This window comes from Rasamsonia byssochlamydoides (assembly GCF_041956645.1).
Source record: "Rasamsonia byssochlamydoides strain NRRL 3658 unplaced genomic scaffold VTN77scaffold_8, whole genome shotgun sequence".
NCBI lineage: Eukaryota > Fungi > Ascomycota > Eurotiomycetes > Eurotiales > Trichocomaceae > Rasamsonia > Rasamsonia byssochlamydoides.
In genome coordinates this window covers 229621-244950 of record NW_027192391.1, presented here as the reverse complement: position 1 = coordinate 244950, position 15330 = coordinate 229621, and the positions used below count along the sequence as shown (strand labels likewise).

Genomic DNA, 15330 nt, shown 5'->3' with positions numbered 1-15330 from the left:
TAAGCCAAATGCGGTCACAGCAGAGAGCTTGTAGCCCGAATAAGTTTAGGGCCAAAATTTCTCTGAGGCGAGCCCGCGCGGAGCACCGCAAAATATGCAAAATTTCGAGCACTTCGATCTCCGCCAACCTACAGTCTACAACGTCTCTCCGCTGCCACTATCCCCCAATTATTTTTTTTCTAATCTCTATCGGCAATCGGCATCTGTGGGGGAAGCATTCTGAGATAATATAATAGAATCCACCATGGCAAAGGACAAGAGCGACAAGGAGAGGAAGGAGAAGAAGGAGAAGAAGGAAAAGAAGCGCTCCGAAACCGACGGCGTGCACAAGCACAAGAAAGACAAGAAGGAGAAGAAGGAGAAGGCCAGCGCCTTGGCTGATGCTGTGGAAAAGGAGCTTACGACGCAAGTGTTGGAGGGACTTGAGAAGGCACAGGCTGAAGAGGTGACTACCAACGGACACGTCGAGGAGAAGGAGACCAAGCCTGCGGAGCCTCGGCCAGTTGGCGCTCTTGTTCCCTTTGCCCACCCATTGGTCGAAGACAAGACTGCGAAGAAGGTGTTGAAGAGCGTGAAGAAAGGTATATTTTTTTTCTTCTACTATCCTAAAATCTCTGGCACCTGCTGACTGACTTTCCCATCTTCAGCCGCCGCGAACAAGTCTCTGAAACGAGGTGTCAAAGAAGTCGTCAAGGCCCTTCGCAAATCACCTATCCCTCAGGCAAATGTCGCTGTTGCAGAACCCCCGGGCATCGTGGTTCTTGCGGCAGACATCTCTCCGATGGATGTCATCTCCCATATCCCTGTGCTCTGCGAAGACCACGGCATTCCATACGTCTTCGTCACGTCTCGAGCCGAGCTGGGTGCAGCTGGTGCCACAAAACGCCCGACCAGTGTGGTGATGGTCACGAAGACGTCTGGGAAAAAGAAGAAAGAGGGGGAGGCTGCCAATGGAGAGGAGCAGGAAGACTTCAACAAGGTATATGCGGAGCTGGTGAAGATCGTCGAGAAGGAGTCGCAGAAGGTGAAGATTTGAGCCACCTCTGGGATTTTTTTTCTCTAATTTTTGCTGTATATTTTCCTATTTTCCTCTTTTGTTTGCTTTTGTCGTTTTTTCGTTTTCCAGTCCGGCATGGCTGCTTTTTGTGTTTGGGGAAGGGCCCCTCGAGGGGCACACGGTCATGGGATATCACTTGACATGTCTTTTGAGAATCCGGCGTTATAGTAGCGGGTGTACAAAAAGGCAGGTACCAAAAATGATTACTGTCATGTGAGATGTTTGTCTGTCTTGAAAGGCGTAACATGATTGATTGCACCTGAATTGAATGTGTTACTCATGTCGGGATTTCGACTGACCTTTTGACTTTTCCTTGTGTCTGCATGATTCCCATGTATTATTTTTGGCGGTACCTGATGCAATGAATGCTGGCCGTATCGCCGACTACGGAGTACTCTGTACTTGTCTGAATGCCGACGCTGGATAACTGTGGCGTGCCGAAGAGCCGAGACGCGGCCCGCGGCCGAAGCCGAAAGGCACCAGAGCTTATCGCAGACCTCCTAATCCACTGTCATCAAGCATTGTGATCATGAATAAATCATGTTAAACTATTTCTGCAGCCGAAAACGTCTCTACCGTGACATATTTCCAGATTTCTTTAGTCATCTTGAACTCGCACATACATGACCAACTAACTAACCAAGTGAAGGACCCCTGCTGCTGCTTATTTTGGGCCGAAGAGACTGAACACCGTTAGACCCACCCACTACAGCGATGATCTTCAGAGCGCAACGCTCAGTCGTTGGCTCCAATTTTCGAGGGACTGTGGAGAAAGATTCGTGACGAGTGTTGACAATTAATCGAATCGATCCCTTCACCGTTTGTTGATTTGACGTCAATGATTCCCGTTTAATTTCCGTCGTGCAGTGCTCCGTAGAAGCCGTTTATCCGCTTCGTCGCTGGCCTTCGGCCCATATCAAGGCCGAGGTGGATTTCCCAGCTTTTCTATACCAAGAAGAGGGTCAGGATACAGTATGTTTGTTGACTTCCATACTATTATTACTTCCAATGGCCAGTCGCGTTAACTTTATGGATATGTCAGGATAAGCTCAACTGGCACAGAAAACGCTATGACACCGACATCTTTACCTACGGTCATCGAATTATGCAAATATATGCAAATAATACACGTTCTACCTGCGACGTCCTTCTGTCTGGCTAACCCAAGAGTTTCCGTATGAGCCGCAACAATCGGATCTTCGGCATCCTCCATCAGGCCGAGAAGACAAACACGATCCCGTACGACCCGGCAAATGGGGCCTCCATGTACACCATGATCCACGTTATTGAGCAGATCATCCTGCCCCGCAAAAAATGGGGTGTTTGGCGTGTGACAAAGAGCGATTTTGAAACATCAAGATGGGAGCCTAGACAAAGGGCCATCAGGACTGCTTCCCATATAAAAGGACATCCACGATGTTGACCAACACGTTCTGCTGCTCTCCCATAGCTAGCAAACCCTCTTCTCTCAGCACAGCGAAATCAACATGACGGTCGAGAACAAGGCAAATTACGGTAGGAGGCTGGCTCCTGCTGTCCTTGATGAGCTGTCAAAGACAGCTCCGGACAGGAGATTCGGTGTTGTTCCGAACGGGCATGAAGTGTCAGATGGCTTCCGCGAGGTCAAGATAGGAGACCTGGCCCAGGCAGTCAATTACACTTCTTGGTGGATTGAGAAGACCTTCGGCCGCACTTCCAGGCCTGAGACGCTGTCCTACATGGCAGGAAATGATATCCGCTATGCAATCTTTGTTCTTGCGTGCAACAAGACCGGCTATACGGTGTGTGGTTCAGACATGTCCTCTCGTCTGATCAGGAGAATGACTGACCTGTGTAGCCTTTCCTTCCGTCCACGAGAAACTCGGATGACGCCTTTCTGCACCTTCTGAAAGCCACCGATTGCCAGAAGTTCGTTTACGGTGCTGAACGGAAGAACCGGGTGTTCGACATCAAGAAACTCCGGCCGGATCTCGAAATCGTTGAAATTCCTTCCCTGTCAGAGATGATCGAGGGTCAATCTCCCTTATATCCGTATGACAAGACTTACGACGAGGAGGAGGACAAGATTGCCTTCGTAATTCATAGCTCGGGCACAACTGGTATGTCACGGCTGACGATGCTGGAGACGAGGGCAATTCTGACGAACGTTTTGGTATAGGGCTGCCAAAGCCTGTCCATATCACCCACGGATACATCGGTGTTTTCGACAATACTATCAACCTTCCCTGTCCGCCCGGTCGTCAGTTGACTTACTTGCATCTTCTGGGACCACAGGATCTCCTACTGTCGACAACGCCCTTTTTCCACATGTTGGGATATGTCGCGCTCATAGAATCGTTGTTCCACAATGTTCCATTCGTTATACCTCCTGACAAACCATTGTCGCCCGATTTGATCGCTGATGTTATGGATGCGACGAAACCAACTGCGGCCGTCTTCCCGCCTTCGGTGTTGGAAGAAATGAGCCATTCGGAGCGCGCGCTGAACGGTCTATCTCGCCTGAACCAAGTGTACTTTGGGGGAGCGCCACTCTCTCCGGAGACAGGAGACAAGCTGTGCAAAGTGACAAGGTTGCTGACCGTCATTGGTACCAGCGAGGTTGGATTAATCTCCACCATGCAGCCGTTGACGCCGGAAGACTGGAGGTACTACGAATGGAACCCATACTACGGCGTGGACATGCAATTCGTCGGAGAGAATATGTACGAGTTGGTCATCCGCCGGGCCCCGAGTCGCGAGTTCCAGGGGATTTTCCACACGTTCCCCGAGTTGCAAGAATACCGGACGAAGGACGTCTTCGTCCCGCATCCTACCAAGCCAAACAAATGGATCTACCACGGGCGCATCGACGATGTCATTGTGCTCAGCAACGGAGAAAAGTTCAACCCGGTGACGATGGAGAAGGTCATTGAAGGGCATCCGCTTGTTGCGCATGCCGTCATCGCCGGTCAGGGCCATTTCCAGTCCTCTCTGCTGGTGGAACCCAACTGGAACGAATGGAGTGAAGACAAACCTGCAAGCGAGCTCATCGAGAAGATATGGCCGGTGGTGCAGCAGGCAAACGAAACCGGCCTGGCTCACGGGCGTGTGCTGAAATCCAAGATTTTAGTGGCTAGTAAAAGCAAGCCCTTCAAGATCACGCCAAAGGGGTCGACCCAGCGACAGCATATCTACAAGGATTACGCGGAGGAGATCGAGGCTCTCTACAAGGCGAGTGGTGAGGAAGACTTTGTCTCCCAGCAACTGCCAGAGAAGGCAGATCTCGCTGGAGTCAAGGACTACATTCAGAAGGTTGTCTTGTCCATCCTCGGCAGGTCGGAGATTGACGAAAAGGAGGACTTCTACAGCGCCGGCCTGGACTCGCTGCAGACCGTGCAGCTCACGAGGATCCTGCAAGGCGCCATTCGCACGCAGTACCCGGACAGAAAGAGCGAAGCCGTCACAACGCAGAAGATCTACTCGAATCCGACAGTTGAGCAACTCTCTCTTTTCGTCCACAGGATCATTAGCGGCGGTGACGCAAATGGGGTTGTGGATGCAGAATCCAGGGCAGAGAAGATCGAGGCGCTGGTGAAGAAGTACACCGACGACATCCCCGTGCAAGAACTGGATGTGTCGAGCCCTGCTGAGACACACACCGTCATTCTCACTGGGTCGACCGGTTCGCTGGGAAATTACCTTCTCAGCGCGCTGCTGGATGATCCCAGCACTGCCAAGGTCTACTGCCTGAACCGCTCTGCCGACGCAGCATCCAGGCAGAAGAAGAGCCTCCTCGAGAAAGGCCTACCATGGGACTCTCACCGCGAAGCCAAAGTCGAGTTCCTGCAGGCGTCGTTCGGGGCGGAGAAATTCGGGCTGGAGGCCAGCAAATACGACGAGATGCTCCGCTCCGTGGACACCATCATCCACAACGCCTGGAAGGTCGACTTCAACCACTCGGTCTCGACGTTCGAGGACGTGCACATCCGCGGTGTGCGCCGGTTCGTCGACTTCAGCCTGCAGAGCGCGCATCACGCGCACATCCACTTCGTCTCGTCGGTCGCTACCATCGGCGCGTGGAACCCGACGCATGGACCCGCCGTGCCCGAGGCCCCTGTTGAGAATCCTGCCGTGACGCTGCCGCAGGGGTACGGCGAGTCCAAGCACGTCGCGGAGAGGATCTGTCTGGCAGCGTCTCGCCGGGCTGGTGTGCCCACGACCGTTCTGCGGGTTGGCCAAGTCGGAGGCCCGACGCTGGAGAAAGGTCTCTGGAACAGGCAAGAGTGGCTGCCCACGATCATCGCGACGTCGAAAGCGACGGGGCGGATCCCGAGGGACCTGGGCTCTGCGCCGGTGGACTGGATTCCGGTCGACAAGCTGGCGACCATCATCATCGAACTGGTCGCTAGCCGACGAGGAACGCAGTCCGAGACGCGCTGCACCGCATTCAACCTGATCAACCCGCACACGACGGCGTGGGAATCGCTCATCCCGGCCGTGCAGCGACACTACCCGCACATCGAACCCGTCGACCTGGCGACCTGGGTGTCCGAGCTGGAGGAGATCAACAGCACGAACCCGTCCGAGGCCGAAGTGGCGGCCAAGCCGGCGCTCAAACTGCTAGACTTCTACCGCGGACTGCTCACCACGGAGGGCGGGTTGTCCTCGCCGATCGAGCAGCGGCAGACGAAGGAGGCGAGTGCGACGATGCGGAACTTGGGGCCGGTTGATCAGCCGTTGATGGAGAATTGGTTGCGGCAGTGGGCTTTCTAAGAAAAGACAGTAAAAGAGAGGGGTTCAGACAGGCAGACAGACAGACAGAGAGAGAGAGAGAGAGACCTGATGTTGACTTTGGCTTTGACGAAGAAAATGTGCAGATGAGAGACCAACGACGAACGAGAGAAACCAGTTACCCTACCTATGTAGGTATACCGTATAAGCTATCTTTAGAATATAGACCTTACTTCTTCTTTTTCCCCCTTCTCTCGAACAAACAGAAAAAAAAAGTAGATGATAAATAAAATAACAGCCTTTCTATAATATAAAGTTTGTATTATATATATCACAATCTAAGTATATAAGAGTGAGTGAGTAAAGTACTTACTAGGATTATTTATATTATATTGTATTATATTATACCTAGTGTCCTAGGCCATACATACATAAATATAAATAAACTAAAATAAACCGTCAAGAAGATTGAAACTTAACTGATTTGACTCGACTTGACTTGACTTTTGACGAAAAGCAAAAAAAAAAAGCACGAAAAACGAAGCAAAAGAGAAAGGAAAAAGAAAATGTGCAGACGAGAGACAAATGCAAATAAACTACAAACGGACATGACGTTAATAACAAGAGAACCATAAGTTACCCCTACCTTTGTAGGTATAACCCCAGCTTCTAGAAATAGAGCTTCCTCTTTCCCTTCTCGAACCGAACGAACGAACAAAAAATGCTAAATGAAACGGCAGGCTCTTTTATAATAAAGTGTTATATTATACACTATTTATTATTGTAATTAAGTAGGAATAAATAAATAAAATAAAATAAAATAAAATACTAGCCTTATTTAAAGGTACAGTACCTATTATATATATATATATATATATATACCCGGGATCCTCAGTCCTAACCCAGGCCAAGCATCTATCTATATACCTGTAATACCTAATAAAAATAAACATACCCAGGAAGATTGAAACTTGACTGACTTGCCTTCTTTCTTTTTTTCTCCTACTTTAGTTAATGTGTATAATAGGAGAATATACATGAGTAGGTAGACTTCGTTTCTTTCTTTCTTCTTCCCTTCTCGAGTCGTTATGCAGTGTCATGTCATGTCATGGAATGGAATGGGAATTCAAATTTACTTAATCTTGATGAATTGATAAATTTTTTTTTTAAAAAGATCGAGCATCACCATGTTACGACTACAGGGTCAATGCCTTGCTTGCTTTGGACTAAAAATGGTATTTATTTTCATTTTACGCATTTCTCACTTCTAATAAAAAGGGTCTAAGGAAAAAAAAAAAACAAATAGACATAGCAAGAAAAAAAATTAAAAAGTGTCATACTGACTGACATCTTCATAACCCGTTATTTTTATTTTGTTTAAATCATCAGGGGAAGAATGTAAATAAATTTCCCCCAGCATATGGCTGGCTTCATGCTTCTACAGGATCTGCTCGAAAGCACGGTTGATCGGGGAGCGGACTTTCTCGCCCTTGTAGAAGTCGATGGTGGCGATGGCGCGCTTGCTGATGCCCTCTTGAGTGATTTCGAATTTCTGCAGACATAGTTAGCAATTGTACTGCACCTAGAAAGCGGTCTTGAGGGATTCTTATTTCTGCTCACCTTGTAAACCTCCTTGTACGGGCCAGACGCACCAAACCGGTTCAGGCCAAACTGCTCGTGAGAGTACCGCTCCCAACCGAGGGTCGAAGCAGCCTCGACCGACAGGACGGGAATACCGTCCGGAATGACCTGAAGGCGGTACGCCTTGTCCTGCGCGTCGAACACCTCCCAGCAAGGGATGGAGACGACACGGGCAGTGATGCCATGCTTCTCCTTCAGGTAGTTGGCGGCGTCGATGCTGATGCTGACTTCGGAACCGCTGGAGACAATGGTAATGGCAGCACCCTCAGCCTCCTGCACAACGTAACCACCCTTCAGGGCGGCCTCAATCGTCGAGTTCTGCAGCTGAGGAAGGTTCTGGCGGGTCAGAGCGAGAATGCTGGGCGTGTGCTTAGCAGTGAGGGCGGAGTAGTAGGCAGCGCTGGTCTCGTTGCCGTCGGCCGGACGCCAGACCATCAGGTTGGGCGTGGCACGGAAGTGTGCCAGAGTCTCAATCGGTTGGTGCGTAGGACCGTCCTCACCCAGACCGATCGAGTCGTGGGTGGCGATCCAAATGACTCTAACGCGAGACAGCGCCGACAGACGGACAGCACCGGCAGCGTACGAGACGAAGTTGAGGAAGGTACCTCCGGCAGGGATAACGGTACCATAGGCCGCGAGACCATTCATGACGGCACCCATGGCGTGCTCACGCACACCGTAGCGGAGGTAGCGACCCGACCAGTCACCAATTCCGTATTCCGGCGGCTGGAAGTCGACGGCGTTCTTCCAGCGAGTGTTGTTGGAGCCCGTCAGATCAGCAGATCCGGACAGCAGCTCGGGGATCACGCTGTGGATCTTCTCGAGGACGGCCTCGGACAGCTTGCGGGTAGCGACAGCCGGGTCGGTGGGCTTGTAGGTGGGGAGGTTCTTCACCCATCCCTCGGGCAGGTTGCCCGACAGACGACGGATGAGGTCGGCGTGCTCAGCCGGGTATTCAGCAGCGTACTTCTTCAACAAAGCGTTCCACTCCTGCTCTTTGGCGGCTCCCTCGGCAGCGCGCTTGGCATAGAGGTCGTAGACCTGCTGGGGAACCACAAAGCTCTGCTCGGGGTCAAAGCCGAACAACTTCTTGACGCCCTGGGCATCGTCGGCCTTCAGAGGGCTGCCGTGCACACCACCGGTGCCCTGGAGCTTCGAACCGTAACCGATGGTGGTGGTCAGCTTGATAATCGAAGGCTTGTCCTTGACTTCCTTGGCCTTCTGGATGGCCTCCTCAATGGCCTGGAGATCGTGGTCACCGTCCTTGACCCACTGCGTGTGCCAGCCGTAGGCCTCGAAACGCTTCAAGACATCCTCGGTGAAAGCGCACTTGGTGTCGCCGTCTGCTTATGTTAGCTGTGATCGTGGGTATACATATATCCAGGAAATTTGTCTCACCAATCGAGATGTGGTTGTCATCGTAGATGGCAATGAGGTTACCCAGCTTCAGGTGACCTGCCATGCTGGCGGCCTCACAGGCAACACCCTCCATGGCGCATCCATCACCGAAGATGGTGTAAGTGTAGTTGTTGAACAAGTCATAGCCAGGCTTGTTGAACACAGCGGCGCTGTGAGCCTGAGCAATGGCAAGACCAACGGCGTTGCTGAAACCCTGACCCAGGGGTCCGGTGGTGACCTCGACACCAGGAGTTTCATGAGATTCGGGGTGTCCAGGAGTGATACTTCCGATTTGCTGGAGGTAGTTAGCTTGCGTTAGTTTTCGTTTCCGGGGACAAGACATACTCTGAAGTTCTTCAAGTCGTCAAGAGTGACATTGTATCCGAAGAGGTGCAGCAGAGCATACTGGAGCATACAGCCGTGGCCGTTCCTGAATAAGACGAGGTTAGTGAATATCCACGAAATATTGAGCAGTCGGCTGCTGGTCGACTCACGAGAGGACGAATCGATCCCGGTTCACCCAGTCCGGGTTCTTGGGGTTGAAGTTCATGAACTTGTTGAAGAGGACATGGGCGGCGGGGGCCAAGCCCATAGGGGCACCGGGATGGCCGGAGTTGGCCTTGGAGGTGGCATCGACCTGCAGTGACGCAGTCGTTAGTTGCAGTAAGACAGAAAGCAGTTTTTCCTCATATTATCCTTTTATTATCCCCATTGGGATCGAAGAACGGCTGCGTTGTGCTGTTGCGGCCAGTGTCATAGCTCCCGTGACCAGCTCAGCTCACCGGAAGCTTCGAGCGGAAAAGCCCAAGCACGCTTCCGCTGCAGAAGAGAGAAGAAAAAGACAAGCAGAGAATTAGGTACATACCGCGAGAACACGGATCGTGTTGATGGCCAATTGATCGACTTCGGTGTAACCCATGATTGCAGCTTCTGTCTGCTGGATTAGCTGGGCGTAAAAAAAATCGTGTAGGGATAACGGTGAGGAGGGGCAGGGCCTGCAGGGCCAGACGCGCGGGGTTTGTTATCTCATCACATACAATTACGAGACTCTTTTCTCAGACAGGACGAGACGAAAAGCAAAAAGAAGAGAGCGTGAGTCGGGGAGACTCCTTTGTCCTCTCTTTCAGAGCAGAGCCAGCAATGGAGGGAGGGAAGGAAAGAAAAAGAAGCAGAAGGAGAAGGAGAAGTAGGCTTTTCTGGATGGGTGAGGAGGGGAGGGAATGAAGGAACCCCGTGGCGGGACGGAGTGGTGGGGCTGCATGATGTCTGACGGTGGGGGGTTTCTCTACTGCATCATCACGCTGCTTCTATCATGATGCGACGATGGCAGGAATAATACGGAGTACTTCCTGTCTGCTGCGTGTTGTCAATGTCAGACACGATAAGCGAGAGGATTCGAGATGCAAGCGATTTGCAACGAAGATTAATTACGTCAGAGAACTCATACTCCATGCATTACTTGACCTGCCATCGATCGTTCTTCTGATACTATTGGATGCAGGCAATGCAATAATAATATTAGCACGAGCTGACAATATCCGATATCATGTACAGTAATCATGACCAAGGTATTGCATTAGCAGTAGCAAACAGCCAAAACGACCAGGGGAGACAGACGTGGCCAATAATCATTTTATTATCCAATGGTTTGGCCGATTTAGGCGTTGTCGGCCTTGGGCCTGGATCAGTAGAGTAGAAATGGGGTTGTTGCGAGATTATTAAGACCCGGACCACGCTGCTCCGGGGGCGATGGTTATGGTTAAATTATTCAGCTAGAATTCCCAATTCGTTCGTTACCGATGGGTTTCGGTTTCCATGCATTTCTCATTTCTTAGTAAGGAGGACGGAGGAATTAATAATAAATGTATCCGATAGCAATAATAAAATAGCCGATTCCACTCGCAATTTAGCCGTCAACGTTCGAGAACGGTGTACTGTCCATATAGTACTTCCGGTTCAAAAAAAATCCTCTACGAAAGAGAGGGAGAAAAAAATTTCTTTTTTCCCTCCCTTCCCCTTATCTTCATTGATTGACTGAACTGAAAAGGAATTTTTTTTATCGCGATGATGCGATTGAACCGATTACGATTGAATCCATCCAAGTGCAAGCTTACCAAGAGGAAATAGGAATCGGCGATAGACCGAATACTCAAATGTCTCCTTACCTTAAAGTAACTACCTAACTAACTGGACCCTCACCGGTCTCGGATTACCGTTCTAAGCGGCTCCGACCGATCGATCGATCGGTCAGGTGATTATTATTGATTGATCTCTCGATCCTTCCACTGTGGTCCCAGGTACTCTGTACTATTAGGTACTATTCTTGTATCGAGCATTATTCAGGTATCTACCTACTTAAGTGACAGACTTCACTCTTCTCCAGACGATTCCTCCTAAATATGAATAAAACGAAATGAAATCCATATTCTCACACCCTCTTCTCGATCTGATCGAATTGACAATCATTGCCTGCCCAATTCGTCTATTTTATACAGTATACATACGCTTGAGACTAAAACCGCAGCATGTTGTAAGAGGCATGAAGTATAAATCGTAAAAAAAAAAGAAGAACAAGTTTGAATTACGCCGAACAGAATTCAACAGCTATATACGAATCGAATCGACACACCTCTCCCTGCGCTGCGGATCCACCACAGCTATTCCCAAAAATATGTATTAAATACAGGTAAGACAGGAACACATTAAAAACGCCTGATCAAGAAAGAAACAAGACAGTCGAAGAATCGAAGATAAAAAAAAAAGGTGTTGAACCATGACAACAACACCGGGATCATTTTCGACAAAAAAGAGGTATCACGTAGACGACCTAGTCCGTATACAGCCAAGCCAAAATCACACACATAGGAACCGCCCTAACTCCATCACGTCATAAATCAATCGTATTCAATTCAAAACATCCCTCAAGCAACTAGTCGGTTATCCCACCCGTCAAACAGGCCCAGATCGTTGAAATCATCATCCGCAGCGGGGATCATGATCCCCTTGAGTGGATCGGCCAGGTCGAGCCCATTCGCATGCTGTAGGCCGACGTCAGGCGGTAAGGAAGCATCCTCGACACTGCCCAAACTCTCCTCGGAATAGCTGAGCACGCTCTGTGGTGCGGTCCCGTTACCGTGTGACAATTCCCCGCTACTGGCCGACCACGCTTCCGGGGAGAGGTCCTGAGAGCTCTGCCGGTCGGGACGCACCGTGTATAAGGCGCCCGTCTGCGAGTGCTGATGGTGGTAACCAACTGTTAAAGACGCAAAGGGACCATGGTCCTCAACGCACTCTTGCCCGCCATAGATCCCGTTGAAGATATTCGAATGACCGCGGTCCATATCGCTGAGAATGAACTCCCAGTCTGCGGTCGACATCGATGTCTTGGGAAGATCGGAACAGGACATCGTCCGCACGTTGTCCGGTCCGAGGGGGTAATAATTCAGGTTGTTGTGGTCCACGGAGATATCCACCGATCGGCGCTTGTCCGATGGAAGGTGATGGGAGTTCGGTACCTGGGGAGACTGGCTCGAGTGGTATGTCTGATTAGGCGATCCGAGCTGACGCTGTGGCGCTAGCGGACTGGCATTGGCGATGGTGGCTCGGCGAGACGGGCTGTCCGGCTTCGCTGGCTTGCCGGAAGTTACACTCGTCGAGAGACGAGATCGCAAAGACTGTAGTGGCTTCTTAGGCGAACTCGCCTTGGTGGTAGGAGCCGGTAATTGAGCATTCTGGGGTTGCGTGGATGGCGTCTCACGCTTGTCGCCAGACGCACCGGTGACAAGATTGGCTAAAACACTGAACTCGGCCGCAGCTGGGGGAGACTCCAATTCCAGCTGATCGATGACGACCGAAAGTAATTTCTGGCTCTCCTTGACGAGCTTGCTATCACGCTTGAGACCCATGTTCTGCCAGAGTAATCCCAGGCCAGAGAGAAAGACCAGCTCCCCCCGGTTGATGCCCAAGGACAGGGTCAACCGTCGTTCATCCAGCAGCTGCAGAATTTGAATCATGTGCTTGCTGGAATCCGACAGAGCCAAAATGGACGGCGACGCGACGTTTGGAGAGCCGAAACAGGCCGCCGGCCGATGAATCAGTGACCGAATGAAGTAGTACACCATTGACTAAAATCGTGAATTAGCCACGAAACCGACCCAAGGGGCAATCAAAGAATCTTACCAGAAGCGGAGACCGGCTGCTTGTAATACCTGTGCTTGGCTTGTCTTGAGTGAACTCTAACTTCAAATGAGGTGGAAGAGCTCGCAGCCACCCGTCCAGTTCATCTGCGAGCGCGCGCAATTTCGACACCGGGATCTCATGTTCCACCGGTAACGGATACAGCAGGTCTAAAACCTTGCTCAGAATCCTCGACGCCCCCAGAAGTGCCAACGCACTGGAGAGACGGGTGGATTCCCCGGGGAGAGCAGGGAGGAATCCAGTTTCAGTCACATTCTCGTCATCGACATCGGCCGGATATTCGGTGGTAATATCACTGTCGCGGAGCATAACGGGAAGGCCGGTCAAGGCAGCCGCAAAACTGCAGCACCATGAGCACGTGAAGAGCGGTAGGGTGGGGAGAGTAACGCTCTTACCGGTCCAGGCCATATTGGCACCAAAAGACCTTCTTACGTGTTTCGGTGGCCAGAGGATTCAATGCGAAGCGTGTCTGACTCTGGTGAAGCCCAAGCATCTGGCAGAGACCCACGGCAAGACCCCGATACCGAACAAGACTCCTATAGTCGCCTTTTGCCATGCAATAGATCTGCGCTAGGACATAGCATTGCAGAGCTGGAAGAGATATGTCGCCCGAAAGCGACTCCAGCGCAGGGTACCAACTCCGCTCAAAGAGGACGGGGTCTTGGTTGGTTCTCGACTGCATCGCACTTAGTATTCACGAATAAAACGAGTGTAGTGATGAAAATCAGTCATACCTTGGATGAAAGAGCCGCAATGCCGAAAATGAGGTTCAACTGCGTAATGACAGCTTGATTGGCTTGCAGCGATTCCGGATCGGTGAGGTAACGATCATAGGCCTTGAGGATCGTGGGCCGGTGAACAACCGGATACAGCGGCGCCCATTCTTGGAAGAATATGTTGATCAGCTGATCCGACACCAGCCGAGGCGGTGGTTTTGGGCGCTCGCCGTGAGGATGAGCGACCATGGGGGGATACGATGTCAACGCCTGGGTGGAGAACCGTGACGACTTCCCCTGCTCCGCCAGCTTGGTCGCAAATACGTCTGAATTGATCTTTAGCATGATCACTGCTGGCCATCACGATGCCAGGAAATGGCAGTTGGAAACCCTACCTGAGAAACCACGGGTGCTGGAGGGTCCCGTAAATGGTGCCTCGGGAGTGGGCGTTTTCAGAAGAGATGGTGAATGTTCGACCAGAATGACGCCCTCGCCATCGGGAACACTGGATCGAGGTGCGTCAGACGGGATGGGGGCAGACGTAGACGAGGGAGAAGAGGAAGAGGGATGAGGAGAACGGTCTTTCTGCGGGGGCGTCGAAAAGGAGTGGATGCGCGAGAGAACATCGATCTTCTCGTCCTTTTCGTCCAGGAGACCCTTTAATTCCCTCACTTCGGCTTCCAGCGTGCGCACGCGATCCTCCAACGACTCGGTATAGCCTCGCGGGAAGGCTCGTCGGCTGAGTTTGTCGCTCGTCCTGCACTCGAACCCGACGTTGGCACACTGGGTGCAGCATGGGCGGATGCCATCGCAGCGGATCTTTTTACTCCGACACCGATCACAGGCCTGGGCAATGCGGCTTTGGGAGCTATTGCCCACGCGGATCACTTTCATAGGAATGATGCCAGGCATTTTGGAGGCGTGTCGTCAGACAATGTGCGTCGTCAGCATCTGCTGTGGCCCTGCTGGCCGGACACCTCAAAGAAAGAAAAGCCACTAGACGCGTCTTTGTGGTGCTGTTATCGGGGATCGATCGATCAAGATAGTGCAGTCGACATGTAGTTGTAGAATGGAAGTAATTTAGACCCTGATGGGTCCGAGATAGGCCAAGGATTCAGAATGGCAGCGTGGAGAAGGCAGGAAGGGAAATTCCGGGGCAAGCGACGAGGAAAGCAGCGAGAGAGTTGGGGTGTTCTCCCAACCGCCGTGCACGCTAGGGAAGGGTGCCAAACACGGAAGCGGGGACGCAACGGAAACGATTGGCGTTGGCTTTGGGGTAGGAGGCTGCGGGCAAAGGGAATTCTGGGGACGACACGAGGAGGATGAGATAATATATTAGGAGCTGCTGCCAATAGAAGTATTAGATTGCAAGAGAATCCAATTCGATCGCACGACGAATTGAAAGAAGACGTCTGGAAGCCCCCTTTCGTCTGGACAAAGACAGGAGGACAGCGTGCTGCGCGCAGGCCACGTCAGCCAATTAGGGCGCTAATCATGAAATTGCCACGTTCCGTTTTTATTGGGATTTTATTGGGATCTGAAAGGAGGCAGATTTCAGACACGGCCAGTACGGAGTAATTAGAGTAAGGATGTGGCAACCAAGGTCCTTTA

At 51.3% G+C, this 15330-nt stretch overlaps 4 protein-coding genes across 4 annotated transcripts; 2 read left to right on the top strand and 2 right to left on the bottom strand.

The window, feature by feature from the left end:
- Positions 1-244: 244 nt before the first annotated feature.
- VTN77DRAFT_8921 (40S ribosomal eS12 domain-containing protein) lies at positions 245-1036 on the top strand (the record flags this gene model as incomplete). The annotated part of the gene is made up of 2 exons (XM_069425472.1): positions 245-581; positions 648-1036. 2 exons carry the CDS (start codon positions 245-247, stop codon positions 1034-1036), a joined length of 726 nt encoding a protein of 241 aa, XP_069280798.1.
- Positions 1037-2544: 1508 nt separating this feature from the next.
- VTN77DRAFT_8920 (uncharacterized protein) lies at positions 2545-5809 on the top strand (the record flags this gene model as incomplete). The annotated part of the gene is made up of 3 exons (XM_069425471.1): positions 2545-2838; positions 2895-3156; positions 3216-5809. 3 exons carry the CDS (start codon positions 2545-2547, stop codon positions 5807-5809), a joined length of 3150 nt encoding a protein of 1049 aa, XP_069280797.1.
- Positions 5810-7205: 1396 nt separating this feature from the next.
- Positions 7206-9725, bottom strand: VTN77DRAFT_8919 (uncharacterized protein; the record flags this gene model as incomplete). Its single annotated transcript, XM_069425469.1, has 6 exons — positions 7206-7319; positions 7388-8751; positions 8807-9101; positions 9152-9236; positions 9301-9443; positions 9672-9725. 6 exons carry the CDS (start codon positions 9723-9725, stop codon positions 7206-7208), a joined length of 2055 nt encoding a protein of 684 aa, XP_069280796.1.
- Positions 9726-11727: 2002 nt separating this feature from the next.
- On the bottom strand, positions 11728-14631 carry VTN77DRAFT_8918 (uncharacterized protein; the record flags this gene model as incomplete). Its single annotated transcript, XM_069425468.1, has 5 exons — positions 11728-12930; positions 12986-13343; positions 13399-13679; positions 13738-14045; positions 14115-14631. 5 exons carry the CDS (start codon positions 14629-14631, stop codon positions 11728-11730), a joined length of 2667 nt encoding a protein of 888 aa, XP_069280795.1.
- Between the last annotated feature and the right edge of the window lie 699 nt (positions 14632-15330).